Raw genomic sequence first — 21,631 nt, 5'->3', positions numbered from 1 at the left:
AGAACCAGCCATTCCACTCCAGGGTATACACCCTGGAGATATGAGTGCCTATGTCTACTAAAAGCCGCCTAAAGGAATGCTCTGAGAAGTGTAACTTGTAATAGTTGCAAACTGGAAACAATTCAAATGTTCATCCACAGTAGGGCAGATAGTTTGGATATTTATACAATTAAACAGAAGTAGCAATGAAAAAACTAACCAACCAAACAACTGCTACAACATGAATGAATTTCACAAACCATGGATGAAATTTTCGGCGTGAAAGAAGCCAGACAGAAAGGGGTACACTCTTACCCAAACAGGCAAAACTAACCTCTGGTGACAGAGGTCAGCATAGAGGTTCCTGGGGCTATCTAAGAATAGGCATAAGGACCTATTGGAAACAGTCTACATCTCGAACATCATCCACAAACTGAGTGCAGTGGTTTTTAATCCTTGGTATGGTTTTTAATCCTTGGGATGGTTACTAGGGTGATGTATACGTATGAAAAGTTCAATGAGTTGCATACGTAAAATTCGTACACTTTATATATTTTTTTTAGAGGCAAAAAATATTCTTCACAGCCTGTCATGTAAACATTTTCAATAAGCATCATAAAACTCTGAATTCCTGGGAAAGAATATTGGTATCAGACTATATTTAGGCAACGAACACGCTGCATTTGCTGAGCTAAACTCAAAATTTAATACAGGGAACAGGAGATTTTCCTTTTTTCCAATGTTATACATATATAAAAAGACCAAAACTTTCTGGCTTGCATTCCGTAGGCCAAATTCCTTTAACTGTGTCATTTAATCGATCCTTCCTTGTGTGGCACTGGCTGTCCATTGTCTCAAGCCCTCGCATGTCCTGGATGGCCCGTCATCATCCACACGGGGGCTGAAAGGCCCGGCTCCAGCACTCCTGTGGTCATTATCCTGCTGAGTCGCTTTGAACCACCCTTGGCCTAACCGCGACTCCCATCCCGCTTCCCTCCTGCCTCGCCACCGCAGGCCTGTCCCTCTGCTTTCTTGTTAAAACGGCGCACCGCCTGGGGCCACTTCGAGCCTACTGGATCCCTGGTTCCAACACAGTAGGATCACAGAAGCAGGGCCAGCTGCCAGGTGGGGAACACCAAGGGCAGAAACCTCCGGGGCCCGCAGCGCACCGATGACCCCGAACCCGCGTGGCTCCCCGCAGGCTGAGTCGGCTTCCACCCGCCCACCCGAGCTACCGGGAATCAGGGCCCAGGAAACACGCTCGGTCCTTTTCGGCGCTTCCGGGTTTGAAAACCGCGGTTTGCTATGACGTGTGACTAAGATGCGGGGCCAGCTGTCCCAGAGAGAATCCCATCCCGCGCCAGGCCGGGGAATGGGAGCTGCCGCGGTGGGGGGCAGCGCGCCCGGGGTGGCGCGCCGCTTCACCAGCTCTTGGGCAGTCCCCACCGCCCGGGCGCGCGTGTTTACCTGGAACCAGGAACACGTGCTGCCGGGCGCCAACCCCGTCCCCGCAGTCCACGCCGGCGGCCATGCCGCCCGCCTCTTCCGGGGCGCCGCAGGCCCAGCGTTGCGGGCCTCAGTCTCCCAGCCCCGCCGAAAATGGCGGGAGAAGGGTCTGTTCCGGGTGGCGCGGCGCGCTGAGGGACCGGCAGCGCCCGGGAGGAGGCCCGCGGGCCGAGTTTCGTTTCGTTTCCGGGACCAGCCTGCTGCTGGTGTTACGTTTTTAAATTTAGCGCCAGGCGAGGCGCTCTGAATGCCGGCGCAGGGTCGCCGGCAACTGGAAGGGGCCGCGGCCTCTCCCTCGCAGCTCCGCTAGTGGTAGGTGCTCACAGCGCGCCGCAGGGCGCCGAGTGACGCGGCGCGGGGCGGGGTCGTCGGGGCCCCGCGCTCTGTCGCTGCACCCAGCGGCCCTCCGTGGTCTAGCGAGCGAGCTGGGACTGGGTCTGCGTGGTGTGGGCCCGGACAACGGGTGACGCCCGCCACACCGCCAGGGCCGGGGGACTCTCCTGGAGCTAGTCCGTGTTAGGGACATTAGCAGTCACGTCGGAATCCGAATCCAACTCTTAGGCATGGTCCTCAATTATTTGTGAATATATATTGGTCATCAGTTGCATTCTATGTTGCTATTGATGTCAGAATATATGTGCATTGTGAGTTATAAGGGATGTCCTCAATTTGGACTCCGTCCTCATCACTAAAAGAGGTGCACAGTTTTAGGCTCAGAATATGAATTTGTTGTTTTGGAGAACGCTGTAATGAGGTAAAAATTTAGACATTTATTTAAAAAGTTAGAACCATGAAATTTGGGGGCTTAAACTTTTAAAAATAACATTTTAATTGAAAAGTGATGTTTGGTACATGGGTTTTAAGAAGAAAGTACATATTCCTTTCATACTTTAGAGAAAAGCATGGGCCAGGCGCAGAGGCTCAGGCCTGTAATCCCAGCTCTTTGGGAGGCCAAGGCAGGCGGATCGCCTGAGGTCAGGAGCTCGAGACCAGCCTAACCAACATGGTGAAACCCCGTCTCTACTGAAAATACAAAATTAGTTGGGTGTGGTGGTACACATCTGTAATCCCAACTACTACGTAGGGAGGCTGAGGCACAAGGATCACTTGAACCCAGGAGATGGAGGTTGCAGTAAACCGAGATCCCGCCACTGCACTCCGGCCTGTGCTACAGAGCTAGACTCTGTCAAAAAAAACACACACACACAAAATCCACGAAAACCTAAATTTCTTTTTTTTTTTTTTTTTAAAGAAAAGCATGATGTCTCTCTTTTATCCCAGATCCCAGGGGTAACTGTTAACATTTCTTGTCTATTCTTGCAGAATTTTTCCATGCAAAAACGAGTTAATATCTTATTTTTGCACAATTGAAAGAATAATATACATAACTCATGCACTTTGCTTTTCATGTTTAATCTTGAAAGTAGTTAAATTTAGCAGCACTAAATTTATCTCGGCCCTCTGAAAAGGTTTTTAACTTCAAACCTGTTTCCCATGGGGTGAGGCAAATATGCTGCAGTTGATTGCAGGACACAGCTGGTGGAGAAGAGGCCTTTCTGGCTGAGGAAAGGCGCCTCTAGCCAGTTTTGGGGCAAGGAGCAGCAGATTGGTACCGCTCTGATCTTCACTCTTGCCCAAAACTACGGTAGAAGATGCTGTGGTGTATAGCGCAAATCCCCAGGTACACCATCATCTTACTAACAGCTACAGAAGCACCCCATTATTCCTACAGAAGCACTACGTTATTCCTGCAGGATGGGATCCAAAACCCCCAGTGAAGGCCTAAAACTGCAGATAGTACCAAACCCTCTATATACTGTTTTTTCCTTTGCATGTATATCTATGATGAAGTTTAATTTGTAAATTAGGCCCAGTAAGAGATTAACAACAACAATAATAAAATAGAACAATTTTCACAATATGCCAGCATCACTACTCTTGCAGCTATTAAGTGGCTCATGAGGAGTGACTTCTGCAGTGACTCATAAGTGACTTCTGCAGTGTGGATCCGCTGGGCGAAGGGAGAATTCAGGTCCTTTGCAGGATGAAGCTGGATGGTGCAAGAATTCACACCACTCAGAACACTGCACAATTTAAAACTTATGAATTGTTTGTTTCTGGAATTTTCCATGTAATATTTTTGGACCAAGGTCGACTGGGGGTAACTGACACCTTGGAAAGCGAAACTTCGAATAGGGGGAGCTACTGTACATGAGAAATGTTACTCATTATTCCCTTGCTCAGACATACATACCTGTTTCATTTTTCTCTGATCCTTTCCAGCCCTTGGCTATATGAATGTGTATTTTTGTGGTTGTTGTCACAATTTAGACTATTTTGTCTGCTCTTCTCACTTAACATTGTCAGAAGCATGTGCCCCTTCATATTGAGAGCTATCATTCTTAATGGAGGCATGATATTTAACACTGCTGGTGTACCAGGATTAGTTATCCATTCCCTAGTGTGCAGTATTTAGGTTATTTCAAGCTGTTATTATAAATAATGCTACAATGTGTATTGTATATGGGCCATGTATACAGAAGGTTGACACAGTGATTGATGTACATATACAAACAGATGCTTTGTATCTAAAGAAAAAAATTTAGATGCAGGAAATTATTTTTAGCAGAATACCATGTAGGTAAATGTAAAAGGCATAAAGAACAACATGATGTATTTTGCAAGGATACATGTGTATTTAAGACCATGTCAAGCACATAAAGAAATGGGTGTCTTTACATACATGTGGCCAACAAACATGAAAAAAAGTTCAGCATCACTGATCATTAGAGAAATGCAAATCAAAACCACAATTATATACCATCTCATGGCAGTCAGAATGGTGGTTATTAAAAAGTCAAGAAACAACAGATGCTGGCAAGACTGGGGAGAAATAGGAACGCTTTTACACTGTTGGTGGGAATGTAAATTAGTTCAACCATTGTGGAAGACAGTGTGGTAATGCCTCAAAGATATAGAGCTGGAAATACCATTTGACCCAGCGATCCCATTACTGGGTGCATACCTAAAGGAATAGAAATCATTTTATTATAAAGATACATGCATGTATATGTTTATTGCAGCACTAGTCACAATAGCAAAGATGGAATCAACCCAAATGCCCCTCAATGATAGACTGGATTAAAAAAATGTACGTATACACCACGAATACAATGCAGCCATAAAAAGGAATGAGATCATGTCCTTTGCAGAGACATGGATGAAGCTGGAAGCCATTATCCTCAGCAAACAAATGCAGACACAGAAAACCAAACACCGCATGTTCTCACTTAAAAGTGGGAGCTGAACAATGAGAACACATGGACACAGGGAGGGGAACATCACACACTGGGGCCTGTAGGGGGAGGGTGTTGGGGGAGGAGATCATTAGGGAAAAGAGCTAATGCGTGCTGAGCTTAATGCTTAGGTGATGGGGTGATAGGTGAAGCAAACCGCCATGGCACACGTTTACCTATGTAACAAACTTACACATCCTGCACATCTGCCCTGGGACTTAAATAAAATAATAAAAAACAAACAAAAAATGGGTGTCTTTAATATGGAGAGGAATGGGAGAAAGGAATGGATAAGGAATGAGGGGCAGGAGAAATTAAATGAGAGGGCCAGGCTCATACAGGTAATGGTCACTATACTCTGTGAATGAGAAAACAATGAACTCTGCCCTCTCTGTAAATAATTTCCTTTATCGTTAAAAAAAATTATGTAAGTACCTTTTTGAAAAGGGTACCATTACTGATAGACTGACTCCAGATCCCTATTGTCTTCAAGGTAAAGTCTAAGGTGCTAAACTTTGAACACATGGCCCTTGAGATCCGGTCCTGGCTGGAATCCCCAGCTACAGTTCCCACTACCTACGTCGCTCTCCATCCAGTCCACAGTGTGGCCACAAGGAACTGCCTGTGGTTCTCTCCTCTGTCACATCTAGCACTTGGTATTGTGTCCCCAGTGCTGAGGCCATTCTGTTCTACACAAGCCTCGTTCCTTCCTTTGTCCCTTACCCTTTAGCACTGCCAGGACAACTTTCACTGATCCATGAGGTCTCACTAAGTGCCTTCTCTTCCTGCCTCCTAATACCCTCCCCAAGAATAAGTGAGATGCCTCCAATTTCACCAGCTAGAGGAACCAGTCAGTTCCTTGAGGGAAGAATAGCATCTAGTAATTCACCACTATTTTGTCAAAAAATAACAATGGCTTCACTGAGTACTAACTATGCTGAGCACTGGACTGAGCAGTTAATGCAAATGACCTCTTTCAGCCCTCCAACAGCATTAAGGGTAGGTATTATTGAGTCACCCACATTTTACAGAGGAAAAATGTAGAGTCGAGAGAGATCAAGTACCTGCCTATGATGACATGACTAGCAAGTGGCTGAGCAGGAATTCCAACCCGGGCCTTAGGACTCCAGAGATTGAGCTCTTCACCTTCCTTCCCTCCCTGGTGTCCCCATGCCTGGGACAAAGTAATATGGAAACATAGCATGTGTTCAGCAAATATTTTTTGAGTAAATATTTATGCAGATAGCTAGGCAGTCGTGGCTTGTGGTATTCCCAATTTTATAAATCAAAACAAATTGATTATATCCAGTTGATCATAAAATAGTCTGTGAATTACTTGCAGTGCTAGTCTGTACTAGTTAGTCTAACAAGAGACAAGCAGGTTGTTCTTCAAACAATAAAAAGGGAGCAGCAACTTTAACACCTCTGAGTAGAAAATTTGCGACTCTTCTAAATGCTGGAAACAATAGATGTTTGGTTTTTAGTAAAAAGAGAAAAAAGAAAAACTGGGTGGAGCACAGGAGAAGAAGTCAGTGCCAAATAACCTTTAGGAATGCTTAGTGGTAATTAGAGCAGACATTGTATCAAAGGTAGTGGAATAATATTTTCTCCTCTATATTATTAGAAACCTGTAAGATTGCTTCTTTCAAAACAAAATTAAAATTAAAATCCATGTTTATCACCATTTTTCTCAGGAGAAATGGTTGTTCTCTTTTACCAAATTTTCCTGCCATCAAATGCTCATCGAGTGGCAATAGAGAAAGCACCACAGTCCTCAAGCATCAGATTGGGAGAAGAGTTCGCTGTCAAGTGCATCAACTATGTAGAAAGGGGACCAGGGAGTATGAGTAGCACTGAATCATTTTTTCTGGGAAGAATATTCCCTTTCTGTTCTCTCGTAACCAACCCAACCTAAAATTGAACTGTAGTTGGCAGTGTGACAAAAAGGCACACATAAACCTGTGAGCTCTGCCCATTATAGGATAAGAATGACTGAAGCTATTGAGGAAGGAGAAAGGGCAGCCCCTGACACCCAGAAGCTGGCCTGGCTCTCATAGGCAGACCCTGTGATTCTCCTATTAGACATGAACCATCTCACAGAAAACCAGCCTCTGACAAGGCTACTTTGAGACTATGATTACATAAGACCGAGCAAGGCCAATTCATAATTTTGTCTAAGCACAGACAAAAGCAAGTCACTGTACCACCCACGAAATACCAAACACCCTATCTCTTGGCCAAAATGAGTGCTACTTCTTTACCAATGACAACTTTATTCTCACTATAATTTCCCCTTCCTATAAGAGTAAGTGAGATCCCCCATTACAGAATTACTCCGCTTTCTAACAGCATCCAATCTAGAGGGAATCCCTGCTGCCTTTGACTCTGCCTCAAATCACCCAATCAAAGCCCAGATCCTATAAGGTCCTTTCTAACACCCTCTTACTGAAACACCCGTGATTCCCGTGACGTGTGTTCTCCCTCGCTGCAACAAGTAATGAACCAAACGTGTTCAACTACAGGTGACTTCCTGGCTTCTTGGCTGAAGAGTATTGATGCTATGTTTACACATTTCCATATGCGTATATGTGTGTATAGAGTTATAAGTGTTACATTTATTTATATAAAATCAAGGTAACTAGAAATTCAGGCAATTCAAACTCCAAAGTATACTTTTCTGGCTGAAGAATCTGTAGAGACAGACTACCAGAATTAAATCAGATAATCAGATAATTACATATTTTGCTGCCTGGCACCCTAGTAACCATCATACAATTCATATAATTTTAATAACTTGATGTCCTAGTTATTCTCACCTAATTTGCTTTTATATATGCTATTAATATTTTCTACAATGCAGTGTGTTTGAGATTTTTTTCAAGCTATGCATTTTTTAACATGATAATAAATGGAGAAATCAAAATGTTGGTTACTTTAAAAAAATTGTTTTTCGAAGCAGGATATAAACTTTTATAGAAAATATGATCACAGGTAAAAAGAATAATAAGAATAAAAGGGTGATTACTAAAGTCTAACCATAGTTGCACTTGAATCATTTCAACTATGATATATTTTCTAACATTTTTAATATTTTTAATTTGATGGTGGAAATACTATTAATTTCTGGTTTCATTTTACCCTGTTCTTCCTCTTAGGTGCCTAAACAATGATATCCTGATTTGCTTTTGGTAAATCTTAATTACTTTTACCAACAGTCTCTACAATTAAGAGGCTTAAGGAGACACGCATTACTAAAATCAAAGCTGTTCATATCTGCTGCTTTCTCACTGTAAGTAAAATACTCTTCAAATAGTAATAAGATATTTTATTAATTCATGCTAATAAAACATCTGTAAAACAGGAAATGCAAGTACTAAATATGGTTTGTTGCTTGCCAAAGATTAACAAATTTTTCTGGTAATGTGAGCATTTCACCCAATGTTTTGCTTAAGAGCAAAAACAGGTAATATTGACTGAGTATTTAAAGAGAAAGTGTTGTAACTTCTACAGAATAATGTCAATTTCATGTTGACTTTTGCAATTATGTTGATCCTGAAAGAGCAACATTTCTGAAACTTAGTCTTCTTCATTTGTTCACTACATATCTCTAATTATTTGAGAATGTAATTCAATTAATAAACAGATTATTCTTTAAAAGTCCTTATAATTTCTCTATTTTTAGCATAAACATGCAGCACATTTAAAAAAATTTCTTTATCAAAACCTTTAGGCAGAGTAAATGAGTCTTTTGTATTTCTTATTAAGATTATACTAGAGGTGAAGATTGTAACAAAGCAAGCATCCTTTTTCTGGATTTGGAAAGAAACCAGAGATTTAAAAAGGATTTAATATTGAGTTAAAATGTAAAGGATTGCTCTGTACTTATAGACTACAATATTCGTTCTGTAGGATTAATTTTGAGTTAAAATGTAAAAGGATTGCTCTGTACTTAAGGACTACAATATTCGTTCTGTAGTAATTTCCATAGCAATGGCAGTAATTGATTAAATTGTAACTAAATTGACAAAAAAGTGGCAAGCCTATAATGAAACAGACTCCTTGTCACCTGCTTGTGGATGGGCACTCTCCAGACATTGCTATCTAATTAAAATGTGGATTAAGATTTAGAAAATTAAGAAGTATGAACAAGCTATGGCATAACATTTGTGGTTTCAGAGTTAAACACTGAGTTAAAAGGAGCTTTATTGCTGAATTGATGTTCAAATTGCTCAGACCGTAAGTATAGACTGGGACAAAGAAGGTATAAATTTGGGGATAGAAGAAAAAAATACTTTTTTTGTTTTTTACATTATCTGAACAGTAGAGGTTAGGACAATGATTAAAAGGAGTGGCCAAATCTTTAGACATCCCTTGCTGAGCTTTTGAGCATTTTTTGTTTGTTTGCTTGCTATTTTTTGATGTCAGTGTATTTGAAGTTGCCTCCGTTTCTTATTTCTAACATCAGCTGTGTCTTCTCTGAGCAAACATCCAAATGACATTACTGTGGTAACCATGTACAACTCAGAAGTGATTTTCTACCATTTTTTCCAGGAATGATTTATTTAATAATAAACTCTTGAAAAACAGAAGCTACTTTACATATGCTTCATATAGCAATGTCCAGATCAAGCTATCATTTTTGGAATCAGTACACAAAGGCATTGTTGACTTCATTAGGTGCAAATAGCAGCCTGCCTTTCTGGGTATGCTGGACATTTTCAGGCAGGAAATAATGAGATGGCCCAAGTACATAACACTCCTGCCTCAGCAGCAGAGCCAACTCCACAGTTTAGTTTATTCACTAAATGTGGTAACTCCAGCAGGGGCGGGGGCACCTCTGGGCCCATTGCACTGATCCTGTTACTTTTCTTCCTTAGTTTTATGTTGTAAACCAACTATCCCCGAGATTTGTTTTCTGATCTTTTTTTACTATTTCATTTTCCATGTTGGATAAATAAGTTCAGCAGAAGCACATGTTTTGATGATTTTGCCTAGATTTGCCACATTAAGACTATAAATTGTAAAGAGACTCCTTTTTTTTTTTTTTTAAAACTTTCAATACACTCTTCTGGGATGAATTCCTAGAAGTCAGTAGAAGCTGTTGCTCTAATATCTTGTAGAGCCAGATGGGAATGGGCCCTATAAGGAGGAAATGTAAAAAGAATGGCTACTTCAAATGAGAGTTAGAAGTTTTTCATAAAAGACAGGACATAACATAAGAATGCACTAGAATCTCCTGTAAATTTGTATTTGATGCTTGGCCAGTCTCTTTTTCTCTCTCTCTCATGATCTAGACCAATCTGAATTAGCTCATCAATATTTATTGATACCTACTTTGTGCCAGACACTGTTCTAGTTGCTTGAATTACATCCATAAATAAAACATATTAAAATACCTACCCTCCTGGAGTTTATATCTAGTAGAGGGAGACAGACAAACAATACACGTAATAAATACATTCTGCAACGTGATAGAAGGTGGCTGGTGCTGTGGAGGAAAGAAATACAGCAGAAAAAGGAGGTCTGTGAGAAAAAAGAGGAGGGTTGCTGTTTTAAATAAAGTGGTCACAGTGGACTTCATAAAGAAGCTAACATCTGAGCAAAGACTTGAAGGAAGAAAAGGAGTTAGGTGTGTGAATACCAGAGTGAAGAGTGTTCCAGGCAGAGGGAACAGCCAGTGGAAAGGCATTGCAGCTGCAGCCTGCATGGCACGTTCAAGGACAGCAAAGGAGGCTGTGAACTGAACAAGAGGGAAAGAGCAGTAAGAGGTAAGGCTGGAGAAGTGAGGACCTCACGTGCCATTGGCAGGGATGAAATGGGCTCCACCAACAGGCTGGCCAAGGGGTGGTAAGAAAGCATATGTGTGTATAGGAGAACAACTTCAATCATTATGCAGCCAAGGGCCAAATCTAGAACAACTTCAGTTGCAATAAAAAACCTGAAAGAAGCCTGGGGTTTCTCAAAATGTTTTTACTGTAATCCACAGTCAGAAATACATTTTTAGGATGACTTTGCAGTCACACAAAAGATACACACATTATTAAAACAAAGGTTTCATAAACCTACACACGTTGTGCCCAATGTATGCTAATATCTTTGGTACTATTCTAATCTATTAGGTTTCTTTTCTTTATTCAACCCTAATAAAATCTATTAAATTGATTTTATAACCTAATAATGACACTTCAAAAAGCATTGCTATAGGCAATGTGATCATTTTGGCTATACGCTAACTGGATAACATAATCACATCATTGTCAACCCTGAGCACACTTTGGCTAAAAACCACATTGGGGCTAATTACTTTAAACAGAGAACCACCATTAGCTCATTAATCAAAATACAATGTATATATAAGATATTCTGCTTTCCTGACAGCTGTCATTATGTAAAAATATTGTGTGGGCTGGGTTACCATGAGGAAATGTAAAACATGTGAAATTCGGGTACATCATTTCTGACAGGCAGCCAATATTTATGGTAGTTGGCTAAAGAGATTTTACTTCAAATAAACAAATGTTTAATGTTTCCATAAACACATAGACATGACCCTAATTAGTAAATTTATTAATAGATTTTGGTTCATTATCTCCACACCAATCTTTAGATATATTTATTTTTAGAAAACAGTGAAAACTTTACAGCCGTGTCTCAAAATATTTTGAGAGTTTCTTAAAATGTTTGAAAGCAGCATGATTTTACGAGTGTATAAGCATTGGTACTTTTCCAAACTGTTAAATTGCCCTTTCAAAACTCAAAATTCATTTTCAACTAGATTCTGGTTTTAGATATTTTTTTCTGCTGCAGAAAGTTCTTAGATTTACCATAAGATGGGTTCAAGTTTTTTAATACAGTCATGTACTACATGATGACATTTCATCAACAACAAACTGCATATATGACAGCAGTCCTGAAGAATATAATATTGTATTTCTACTGGACCTTTTCTATGTTTGATATGTTTAGATACACAAAGACCATTGTGTTTCAATTGCCTACAGTATTCAGTACAGTAACATGCTGTTCAGATTTGTAGCCTAAGAGCAATAGGCTACAGCATACAGCCTAGGTATGTAGTAGGCTACACTATTTGGGTTTGTGTAAGTACACTCTATGATAATCATGCAACGACAAAATCACCTAATGATGCATTTCTCAGAATGTGTCCCTGTTGTTGAGTAACACGTTACTGTAGATCCATAAGAGAAACCTTAAAAGCATACTGTCTTAAGTATAAGAAAGTTCCAGAGTGATACGTAAACTGTGGTATGATTTACATAAAGAATATGAACACTTAAAAATGGTGCATATTGTATATGGAATTTATGTAGATATCCCATGACATAAACATGTATATGATATATATGTGTATATGAGATATGTTCATTATATATATTTCTGTGAATATACATATATATTATTTTTAAACTTGCCAGGAAAAAAAATGTCCCTGACTTCAGAATAGTCATTACTCTTTGGAAGGGAAAACAGGCAATGGTACAAAGGCATCAGTCACCTCTATCTATAATATTTCAAATTTTAAAAGAAAATATTTAAAGCAAATGTGACAAAATTTATCTCTACTTTCTGTATGTTTCAAGAAGAGCTTACTTCCTTATAGTCAGTACTGTAGATAGTCATTTATTTTCAAACAGAGACCAGATATAAAACACAACACCATGTCTTTAACTTGTAAAGAAGATAAGCTGGGAATACATGTTTTTAAAAACAGTTATATGGTGTGGACACAGTTTTCAGCGAAGAAAGCCCTAGTTCCTGTTTTCACTTAGGGTTGTGATAAAGGGAACAGACTTGAGTGGCAGACAGAGATTTAGGTTAGATATTAGAAATAACTTCATATTTCTGCAAGACACTTAAGACTGCCTGGGGATTTTGAGAACAAGAACTTTGCTGAAACAGCTTAGGCCCTACCCTACTTGGAACTAGAAGAGATTATCAGTGTCCTAGTGGTCCTTTAAAATTTGAGATTCTGTCTGCCATTTCTATAGGCATGAAGATCTTAACTGATCTACTCAGACTCTACAGCAAGGCAGAAAGAAGGAAGTGGAAGAGAACTAAAACAAACAAACAAAAAAACTTGGTCCTCAGCCATCAAGAGCCTGTTCTAACATTAGAAGCTAATGGTACTCTAACAGGACAGTGGCAATGAAGGCCCTGGGGAGGGGAGGAAGGCAAAGAGGGCACCACTTCACTTGTACTCCAGTTATTTCTATCCATCAATCAGTAAGCTTGTAGAGGAGCTTTCATCTTCCATATGTGCAAGATGCTCTGTAGAATGCATGTAAGAAAGAAAAACATCATTGCTTATTCTTAAACAGCTTATAATCAAATTTGAAAAGATCCACACATTAAATACTGAAAAAAACAACCTGTAACACAACAATTGGTGGCACAGTTGTGAAAGCAAGAAAAGGTAAGGACAATCAGTATGGGCTAGACTCATCATGAATGAGAAGGCATTTATAAAGAGCCCCATAGGTTGAATGGAACTTTGTCATGGGAAAGTTGATTGAGAGGGCATTTCAGATATAGGCTAAAACCTATAAAACACAGGCTAAAACCTGAGGGAGGAGTACTTCTGAATATCAGAGCATGTTGTTAAATGGAAGTTTCTGGCTATAGTGCAGATGTTTTAGAGAATGCAGGAGGTGATGAAGTGAAATAGCTGAATAATTGGGGGTCACAGATTGCTTTTTATTTATTTGTTTTTAAATTTTTAATTTTTGGGGGTACATAGGTGTATATATTTATGGGGTACATGAGAAATTTTGATACAGGCATTCTATGTGTAATAATCGCATCAAGGTGAATGGAATACCTATCATCTCAAGCATTTATCCTTTGTGCTACAAACAATCCAATCATCCTTTTTCAGTTGTTTTTAAATGTATGATTAAATAATTATTGACTACAGCCATGCTGTTGTGCAGTCAAATACTAGGTTTTTTTCATTCTTTCCAACTATTTTTTTTTTTTACCCATTAACCATCACCACTCCCCGCCACCTCCACCACTACTCTTCACAGCCTCTAGTAGCCATCCTTCTACTCTCTATCTCCATGAATTCAGTGATTTTAATTTTTACCTCCCAAAAATAAGTGAGAATATGCAAAGTTTGTCTTTCTGTGTCTGGCTTATTTCACTTAACATAATGACCTCTGGTTCCATCCATGTTGTTGCAAATGACAGGATCTCATTCTTTTTTATGGTTGAATAATGCTCCAATGTGTGCATGTACCACGTTTTCTTTATCTATTCATCTGTCTATGGACACTTAGGTTGCTTCCAAATCCTGGCTATTGTGAATTGTGTTGCAATAAATATGGGAGTGCAGATATCTCTTTGATATACTGATTTCCTTTCTTTTGGGTTTATACTCAGCAGTGAGATTGCTGGATCATATGGCAGCTTTATTTATAGTTTTTTTGAGGAACCTCCAAACTGTTCTCCATAGTGGTTGTACTAATTTACATTCCCACCAACAATATGTGAGTGTTCCCTTTTCTCCATATCCTCACCAGCATTTGTTATTGCCTGTGTTTTGGATATAAGCCACTTTAACTGGGGTGAGATGATATCTCATTGTAGTTTTGATTTGCATTTCTCTAATGATCATGATTTTGAGCACCTTTTCATATGCCTATTTGCCATTTGCATGTCTTCTTTTGAGAAATGTCTATTCAGATCTTTTGTCTATTTTTAAATTGGGTTATTAGATTTTTTTTTCCTATAAAGTTGTCTGAGTGCCTTACATTTCCTGGTTATGAATTCCTTGTCAGTTGGGTAGTTTGCAAATATTTCTATGGTTTTTCTCTTCATTTTGTTGATTGTTTTCTTTGCTGTGCAGAAGCTTTTTAACTTGATGTGATCTACAAAATACTTTAAAAATCAGCCAGAGAATTCTAAATTTGAGGACGGCAAAAAGAAACAAGTGTCTGTTCTTAAGTAGGTCAAGGATATATTGAAAATGACATTTCAAAGTCTTCTTTAGCCGCAACTTTCACAATTATTTCATATGGATTCTGCACAAAATAAAATTCATCTTGCTATTTATGCTTTTTCATATTAAAATGTAGGGTGTTTTGTTAACTGGCTACTTGATTATTTTATAACACACTTAAGAAGCCTAAATATAATCAGATAAACTCAACATCAGTAGGACAACTGATGCTGAACCTTAACTTGGAGCTTTCAACTTTTTCCCAAATGGTTTGTCCTTTAGATTTTCACTGCATCTGAGCGCTGTGAGCTAGTTATTTCTCAGAAAACACCAATAACAGTAATAACACCTAATATGGCAAAAATAAAAAATTCTGACGTCTTAACTATAGACTCTTAACAGTTTTATTTCAGATTCCCAATACAGTGTTTATATAATGCTCATGTGCCATAGAGAAGAGGTGCTGGAAATGAGTGTGCAGCCTCAGTGTACCAGGACAGCAGGTCAAGCACAGAACTGAAGCCTTGGGCTCTGTCCTATCTCTAGGTCTAGTCTATTGTTTCTTAGTCATTTCCCCATTGTAGGTTTACCTAAAAAGAGGGGATTAAGCTGAATAAACTAAAAGAAAACCACAACATTTTTCAGCTCAAACTTTATAAAACTACATTTGTTCATGTTTTGGGAGTTCCAGCATGAGCCTAGCTTGACATTATAGGGCATAACAGGGCCTATTTGTCAGGTGGGTAGGAAAAGTCTAGTTGCATAATTCTCCCAAGAATTCTCTTGGGAGAATAACCCACTAAAAGAGTTGAGCTCACACCCTTGGGTCAACCATAGTGCTCTAGCACTGGAAAAAGAGGACAACATTGAGTTATATTGTTTACTACTCAGAGCTTCTTCTGGCCCAGTCCCTGGGATTAGTAGTTAAATTCTAGGAACATTTCAGAGACATTGGAGTACAAATTACTCATAAGACCACTTAAATTAATTAAGTAGTTTCACCTATGAGGAATCAAAATACCTGACTCAAGCTTGTGTATGCAATAAGAACATTTATCTGCCTCACTGGATTTCAAAGGTAGGGCAGCATTAGTTTCATCCTAAGACTGGTTCTCCTTGTGCTCACAATATGGCTGCCAGTGGCCATGGGGGATATATACTTCCTGGTTTACAATGTAACGTGAAATATGAGTCTTTCCTTTTATTCTGCTTATTTCATCTCGGATTATGGTGCCCGTCCCTGTACTAATCTCAGAGGGTGGAAGACTGCCATTGGCTTCAACTAATTAGGTTCTATCCCCAGTGATCCAGATATGGTCAGTTTCCTCTGAGGTATTTGGAAAATAGGTAGTTTTCTGATAATTACTTCGGTTCTCTAAAGTACTAATGAATATTTTGCAGAAAGTGAACACCTTCCATGACTCTGACTGGTGTCTAGGCTGGTGGGAAAAGAGAGCATCTGCTGGCTGATGAAATAAACTCAGCTTGAGGACATCAGAGCAGGAAGTTGTTGACAAGCACGGGTGTCTACAACAGTCTTGGAAGAGCTGAAAGTGTTACTGGCGGTGAATCTGTATAGGTCTGCAGCAACCACAGTTCTTGCCTTCTCAGAAGAAAGAATTTGGCTCAGGGACATAAGGCAGAGTGAGAGACTGAGGCAAGTTTTAGAGCAGTGGTGAAAGTTTATTAAAAAGCTTTAGAACAGGAATGAAAGGGAGTAAAGCACACTTGGAAGAGGGCCAAGCAGGCAACTTGAGACATCAAGTGCACAGTTTGACCTTTTGACTTGGAGGTTTATGTGCTGACATACTTCCAGGGTCTTGGGTCCCTTCTCCTATGATTCTTCCCTTGGGGTGGGCTGACCACATGTGTGCTAGTGCTTGGGAGGGGCTGCATGCGCAGTGTGTTTACTGGAGTTGTACGCATGCTTACTTAAAGCGCCCTTCTCTTACCAGTTGATTGCTCCTAGAAGGTCATATACCAGTCAAACTCTGCCATTTTGCCTCTTAATGCGCGTGCTTGAACCCACTGGCCCAACTCCTGAGATCTTATCCGGAAGCTGCTGATGACTAGTTTCAGGTGTTTTCTATCTATTGAGAGGCTGCCTTTCCCTGGCACCTGGGTTTATCGTTCACTGCTATTGACTTGGGCTGAAATTACATGTTCCATGCAGCTGGAAGGAAGTTGCCTAAGAAAAGCTATCAAACACATGTGAGGATTGCAGACTACAGCAAATGTACAAGTGATGAACCTGCTGGCTGGATATGAGATGAATGAAAATTCAAGACATATATTTGGACAGACCTCTAGAGATCTGGCAAAAATAAACAACAGCAGACACATAAAAAAGTGTTTTTCCTTGATTCGTGGTATAATTATTCTTCAAACTATGAATCTAACCCATTTCTTGATAGGTGAGTTTGAACTGCAGAAATTCCGGTTCAACTTTTACCTCTTCTGATGGCATCATTTTAATGTTAATGCATGTTGATATATGTCTCCTTTCTTTAGCAATAGGACTTCCTTGAGCTGATTAGAGTAGCTGTGCCATCAGCAAAAACCTTACCTTAATGCACTACTTTAAAACCTTAACAATCTTAATGCATCTACTTTGCATGTAAACAGGGAGCATGGCTGTGGCCTAACTGAATTTCTATGCCTGTAAGTGTGGTTTCCTGAAAAAGAAAATGAAACCCTGTCTCCTTGTCTTTATAGCATGCATGCATGCTTTTTTTTTTTTTTTTTTTTAATCTGTGCGTCTGAGTCACACTGAACAATGCTCTTTCTACTCCAAAGGGGGAAAATAAGTTAAATTTATGTTTCATGCCTGTAAGGCATTTTAAAGTTAATCGGGCCCTTTGGGCCTAATTTAATTTGTGTAAGATTGCTGTTGATGATTAGAATAGCTATTTAAGATTTTTGTTAACAGTCTGTTACGTGGACTTAATGGAAGCACTCCAAAAGCAGTCTGTTCACTTTCCCCTGTCAAATTCAGGTTACAGAGCCTTCGCAGATGTGAGTAGACATCAATATGAAAAGGGGATAGAACACAAATTAAAATCAGAAGTGTACTCAAACTGCCAGTGTTGAGCTTTGGTTAAAAACATCTGTCACATAAAAGCAAACACTCAGAGCCGTTATGTCTTGTAACAGTTGTCTTTATTTTTCATATCTTTGGCATTTTCATCATTTTATGTTAGTGCTGTCTTTGGAATTTTTCATACAAGTGATTGCTTTTTTAACATCACTGATTTCTCTACACAAACATTTGTAAGGCTTTTGTCCCAACACTACAAAGAGAGAATGCCCAAGCAGAGCTGGAATTCTAATGGTCTCATAGAATCTGAAAAATCGGCTGACCAGGGCAGAGCACTTTAGTGAAGTGAATGTATTTGACTCATCCTGGCCAATATTAGATCAAACTTTCCCTTTGATTCCTGCTACAAGGTTATTTTTCGTCGTTTCAAAATTTACAGCTACCATTCTTATTTTACAGATGGCCATGATCATAAGAAGCCCAGGTCTCCCTTTGGTACAATCAAGGAGATTTCAGGATGCTCTTGAGTCACTCTCCTGATATTTGTTATAAATCATATATATTTTTTTCAGAGTTAAGACTTTATTTCTCTCATTACTTTGTTTCATAGCTTTTACAGTTTCATTCCTTTATTCTGTTTTCATTTTCTGTTTTCCAGGCGTTGTATTTCAAAACCATGGCCCTTCTATTTCCTCTTTCTTATTGTTTTTCTATTCCGTGTCCGCTTCTGCCTTCCTTAATTTTCTTTCCCTTCCTTTACTCTCATTTCTTTTACAGAGTGAGTGATTTCTGTGAAAGCTTGGCAAGTGTCTCATGAGCTCCCGCTAAGGATGCAACTACCAAAGGCAAGATCAAGAGACAAATGAGCACCACCTCCCCCAGCGCCATGTTCCCCTGCCCGGGAAACACCACCTGCTTCCTATGTGGCTGGAGGGGTGGGGACTCTGCACAGCAGCGAAGATGTTAGAGATTACAGGCAGATATTTTGCAAATAATCTTTTTTAAAGTTATTGATTCATGTAAGTGGAATATAAGATTTATGTTAATCCTATTCCTTCAATCAGAAACCTCTAATGTTATACTGTTTTATGCAGTAGGTAATTTACATTAAGAAAAAGGATTTTTAAAAAAACTAATAGGAAAGTTTGTGGATCATCCCATCCCAGTCCACTTTCTTTCTGGTCACCCCTGACTGGTCACCTCAACCTTCTGCTTTCTTATGCTGCCATTTGCGCCATGAATGACGTTATATCAGTTCTCTCTTTCTCTTTGTTCAGAACAAAATCCCTTTTATAGTAAAGTGGAGAAAATTCTCGATGCCATGAATGCTGAGTGAGACTCAAATACAAAGGCCCTGCAATCACATTTCCCCCATAATTAATTATGTAATTATAAAGCTTTGTCAAGCCATTGTATTCCCCCTCAAATATATTTTGAAGAATTTTAAAGCTTTTGTTTCTATACCCCTGACAATAATGATAGAACACCCTTACCTCTCCTATTTCCACGTGTCTATCACCTTTTTAATAATACTCTTGATAAAAACATGAGATCACTGATATTAAAGTAGAAAGGTCTTGCAGCTTTTTTCCTATTTACTTTGATTTGTGGAATTCTAGTTTGATTGTGGGCATCCTTTATACGGCTTGCTCCACCCTCTCCTGTGGAGCTGTACCAGCTGTGACTCCTGTTTTAAGAACTATGTTCTCTTCTCTGTTGCAGACCTATGTTATATTTGCCTTAGTGCATGGGCTGCTGGTCCATGCTAATAGCTGGCTCTCAGGGGAAAAAGAAGAACCATCTGTGGCATCTGCCAATTTCTGTGGTGTAAATACTCTCAGCTCTGCCAATTTCAAGCCATCAATTTGACATAGCTGAACCCAAAGTTGGCAAGGGGTGTGCCCAATTGGCTTTTGTGAGCAAGTAAGAGTTGTCTTGGGGATTATTAAGCTACTCAAGAAGCATTTGCCTACTGGCACCCACTGCTTTTTTAATGTACTCTGGGAGGAGAGGGTATATAAAATAGTGCTCTTGGCTTAAGGGGTTTACATTCTAGCCAGTGAGAAACAGTCCAAAGCAATGACCAGAGAAAGCAGAGTGCAACAGTGATCCACAAACTCCACTGAAGGGATTCAGAGCAAAGCCCTCAAGAAAGGCACTTTAGCAAAGAAAGTGTGTTTAAAGGATGCAGAGGGTTTCATGACATGGAGGAAAAGGGGAAAGGCATTCCAGGCAAGGGAAGGCTGGAAGGTTGGAATAGACATGGAGTGTTCTTAGAAGAGAAAAAACAGTCTCAGTCACTGAGACTGCCTCATGATCCAAACAGGAGGTTTTTGGTACTATGACAGAATATTCACTTCCCTGTTTACCAGGTACTTTTACACACATATTTCTTTTGATCCTTCCTATAACTGTAGGACATTGGTAGAATATAATAGGTGTTATTATTATTATATTCACTTAGCAAAAAAGTATACTTAGAAAAGTAAGAAAACTAAGGGAAGTTAAGGGCCCTTGTGGACCCTTTTAAGCCAGGCCCAGAATGCTGTCTCCCGAGCATTGCACCCCAGTCTTATCACAGCCCAGTCTGCTCTGAGGACCCTCATTAGGCAGTCCTTCCATACAGTAGCCTCTCAAACTGCAAGACCTTTCATTGCATGAGCAAGATCCATTTTTCCTTACAATGAAACTGAAGAACTGCCTCAATGGCTTTACAAAGAAAAGCAAAGTCTATTTCTCTTCTAATGCCTGTCCTGAAAAGGGCTTTGGGGGCATGGTGCAGTGGAAAAGTCACTGAGCTGGGTATCAGAAGAGCTAGATTAAGGTTTGGGATCTGATTCAGGTTTGGGATGTATTGGAGAGCTCTGTGATATTGGGCAGATGGCTTAACATTTCTGGGTTTCCGTATGTCATACAGAAACTGATGAGTTTACTTGCATGGCCTCAAATGTTCCTTTTATCCCTGAAAAGCTGCACTTCTATATATACTAAAATGCCAATCAAGAACTATATCATTACATGGGCCTCCAGAGAAGCCGGGGAGCCTAGAGGAGTTGAGTGTGTGGAAGGTTGAAGCACAATTACCTTACAAAATAATTTAATTGAAGTTGTTGGATATTACTTTCTCAAGATGGGCTTTTTTTTTTTTTTTTGCCTGGGTAAGAATGCAGTGACATGAACATGACTCATTGCAGCCTCAACCTCCCAGCTCAAGCAATCTTTCCACCTCAGCCTCCTGAGTAGCTGGGACTACAGGCATGTGCCACCACACCCAGCTAATTTTTTCTTTAAATTTTTTGTAGGGGGGGTCTCCCTATGTTGCCCAGGCTCAAGATGGCCTTCTAATGGAGCCAATATCTATATATTCATTCAACATATTGCAAATAAACTTTGGAAATAAACCAGTTATGTGAAATAGAGAAGTAAATAAATTATTAAATGAATGGCCTTACTTTATTCTTTCTCCTCTGCAGGCTTCTGTAAAAAACTTGAGACAACTCACGATGAAGTGCTCTGTATCAGTCAGGGTGATATTGATTGCAAGGGACAGAAACCCAATCAGAAACTCACTGGAGTCATGAGGAACACTTATTGGCTCAGATAACCTAACCATTGGATGGGCAGGGATGTATCTGGTTTGGGAGCAAATAGTACCAGGTGCTGAAAGTAGCTGTCTCAGACTCTGGTCTATCTGTCTTTCTGTGTCACATTTTTTCACACCTTGGAGGTTGTGGCCATCTGGCTTATCACTGGTCAAGAAGATGCCTCCTTCAATAGTTCCTTGATTTCAATTTGAAATAATGCTAGTGAAAGACTCTGGCCTTTGGCAAACACCATGGCAATGGTCTGAGA

The 21,631-nt window shown here is 39.8% G+C and overlaps 2 protein-coding genes across 10 annotated transcripts in view; one reads left to right on the top strand and one right to left on the bottom strand.

The window, feature by feature from the left end:
• Nucleotides 1-1,596, bottom strand: part of RNASEH2B (ribonuclease H2 subunit B) — a 63,515-nt gene extending 61,919 nt beyond the window's left edge. For all 9 annotated transcript variants that reach the window (XM_074022054.1, XM_005585875.4, XM_074022053.1 and 6 more), the window contains exon 1: nucleotides 1,447-1,596. Coding sequence is in view for 7 of the 9 variants with exons in the window: in XM_005585875.4 (XP_005585932.1) it covers nucleotides 1,447-1,510 (64 nt within the window). In the remaining 2 variants the exon portion in view is untranslated. The remainder of the gene's footprint in view (nucleotides 1-1,446) is intronic.
• Nucleotides 1,558-21,631, top strand: part of LOC123569852 (leukemia-associated protein 7) — an 80,923-nt gene continuing 60,849 nt past the window's right edge. Inside the window, exons 1-2 of the mRNA XM_074022056.1 lie at nucleotides 1,558-1,797; nucleotides 7,937-8,070. The gene's annotated coding sequence lies outside the window, so the exon portion shown is untranslated. The remainder of the gene's footprint in view (nucleotides 1,798-7,936; nucleotides 8,071-21,631) is intronic.

Source organism: Macaca fascicularis, chromosome 17 (assembly GCF_037993035.2).
Source record: "Macaca fascicularis isolate 582-1 chromosome 17, T2T-MFA8v1.1".
NCBI lineage: Eukaryota > Metazoa > Chordata > Mammalia > Primates > Cercopithecidae > Macaca > Macaca fascicularis.
Note: the sequence above shows the minus strand (reverse complement) of the source record. Positions and strands in the feature narration are given on the sequence as shown.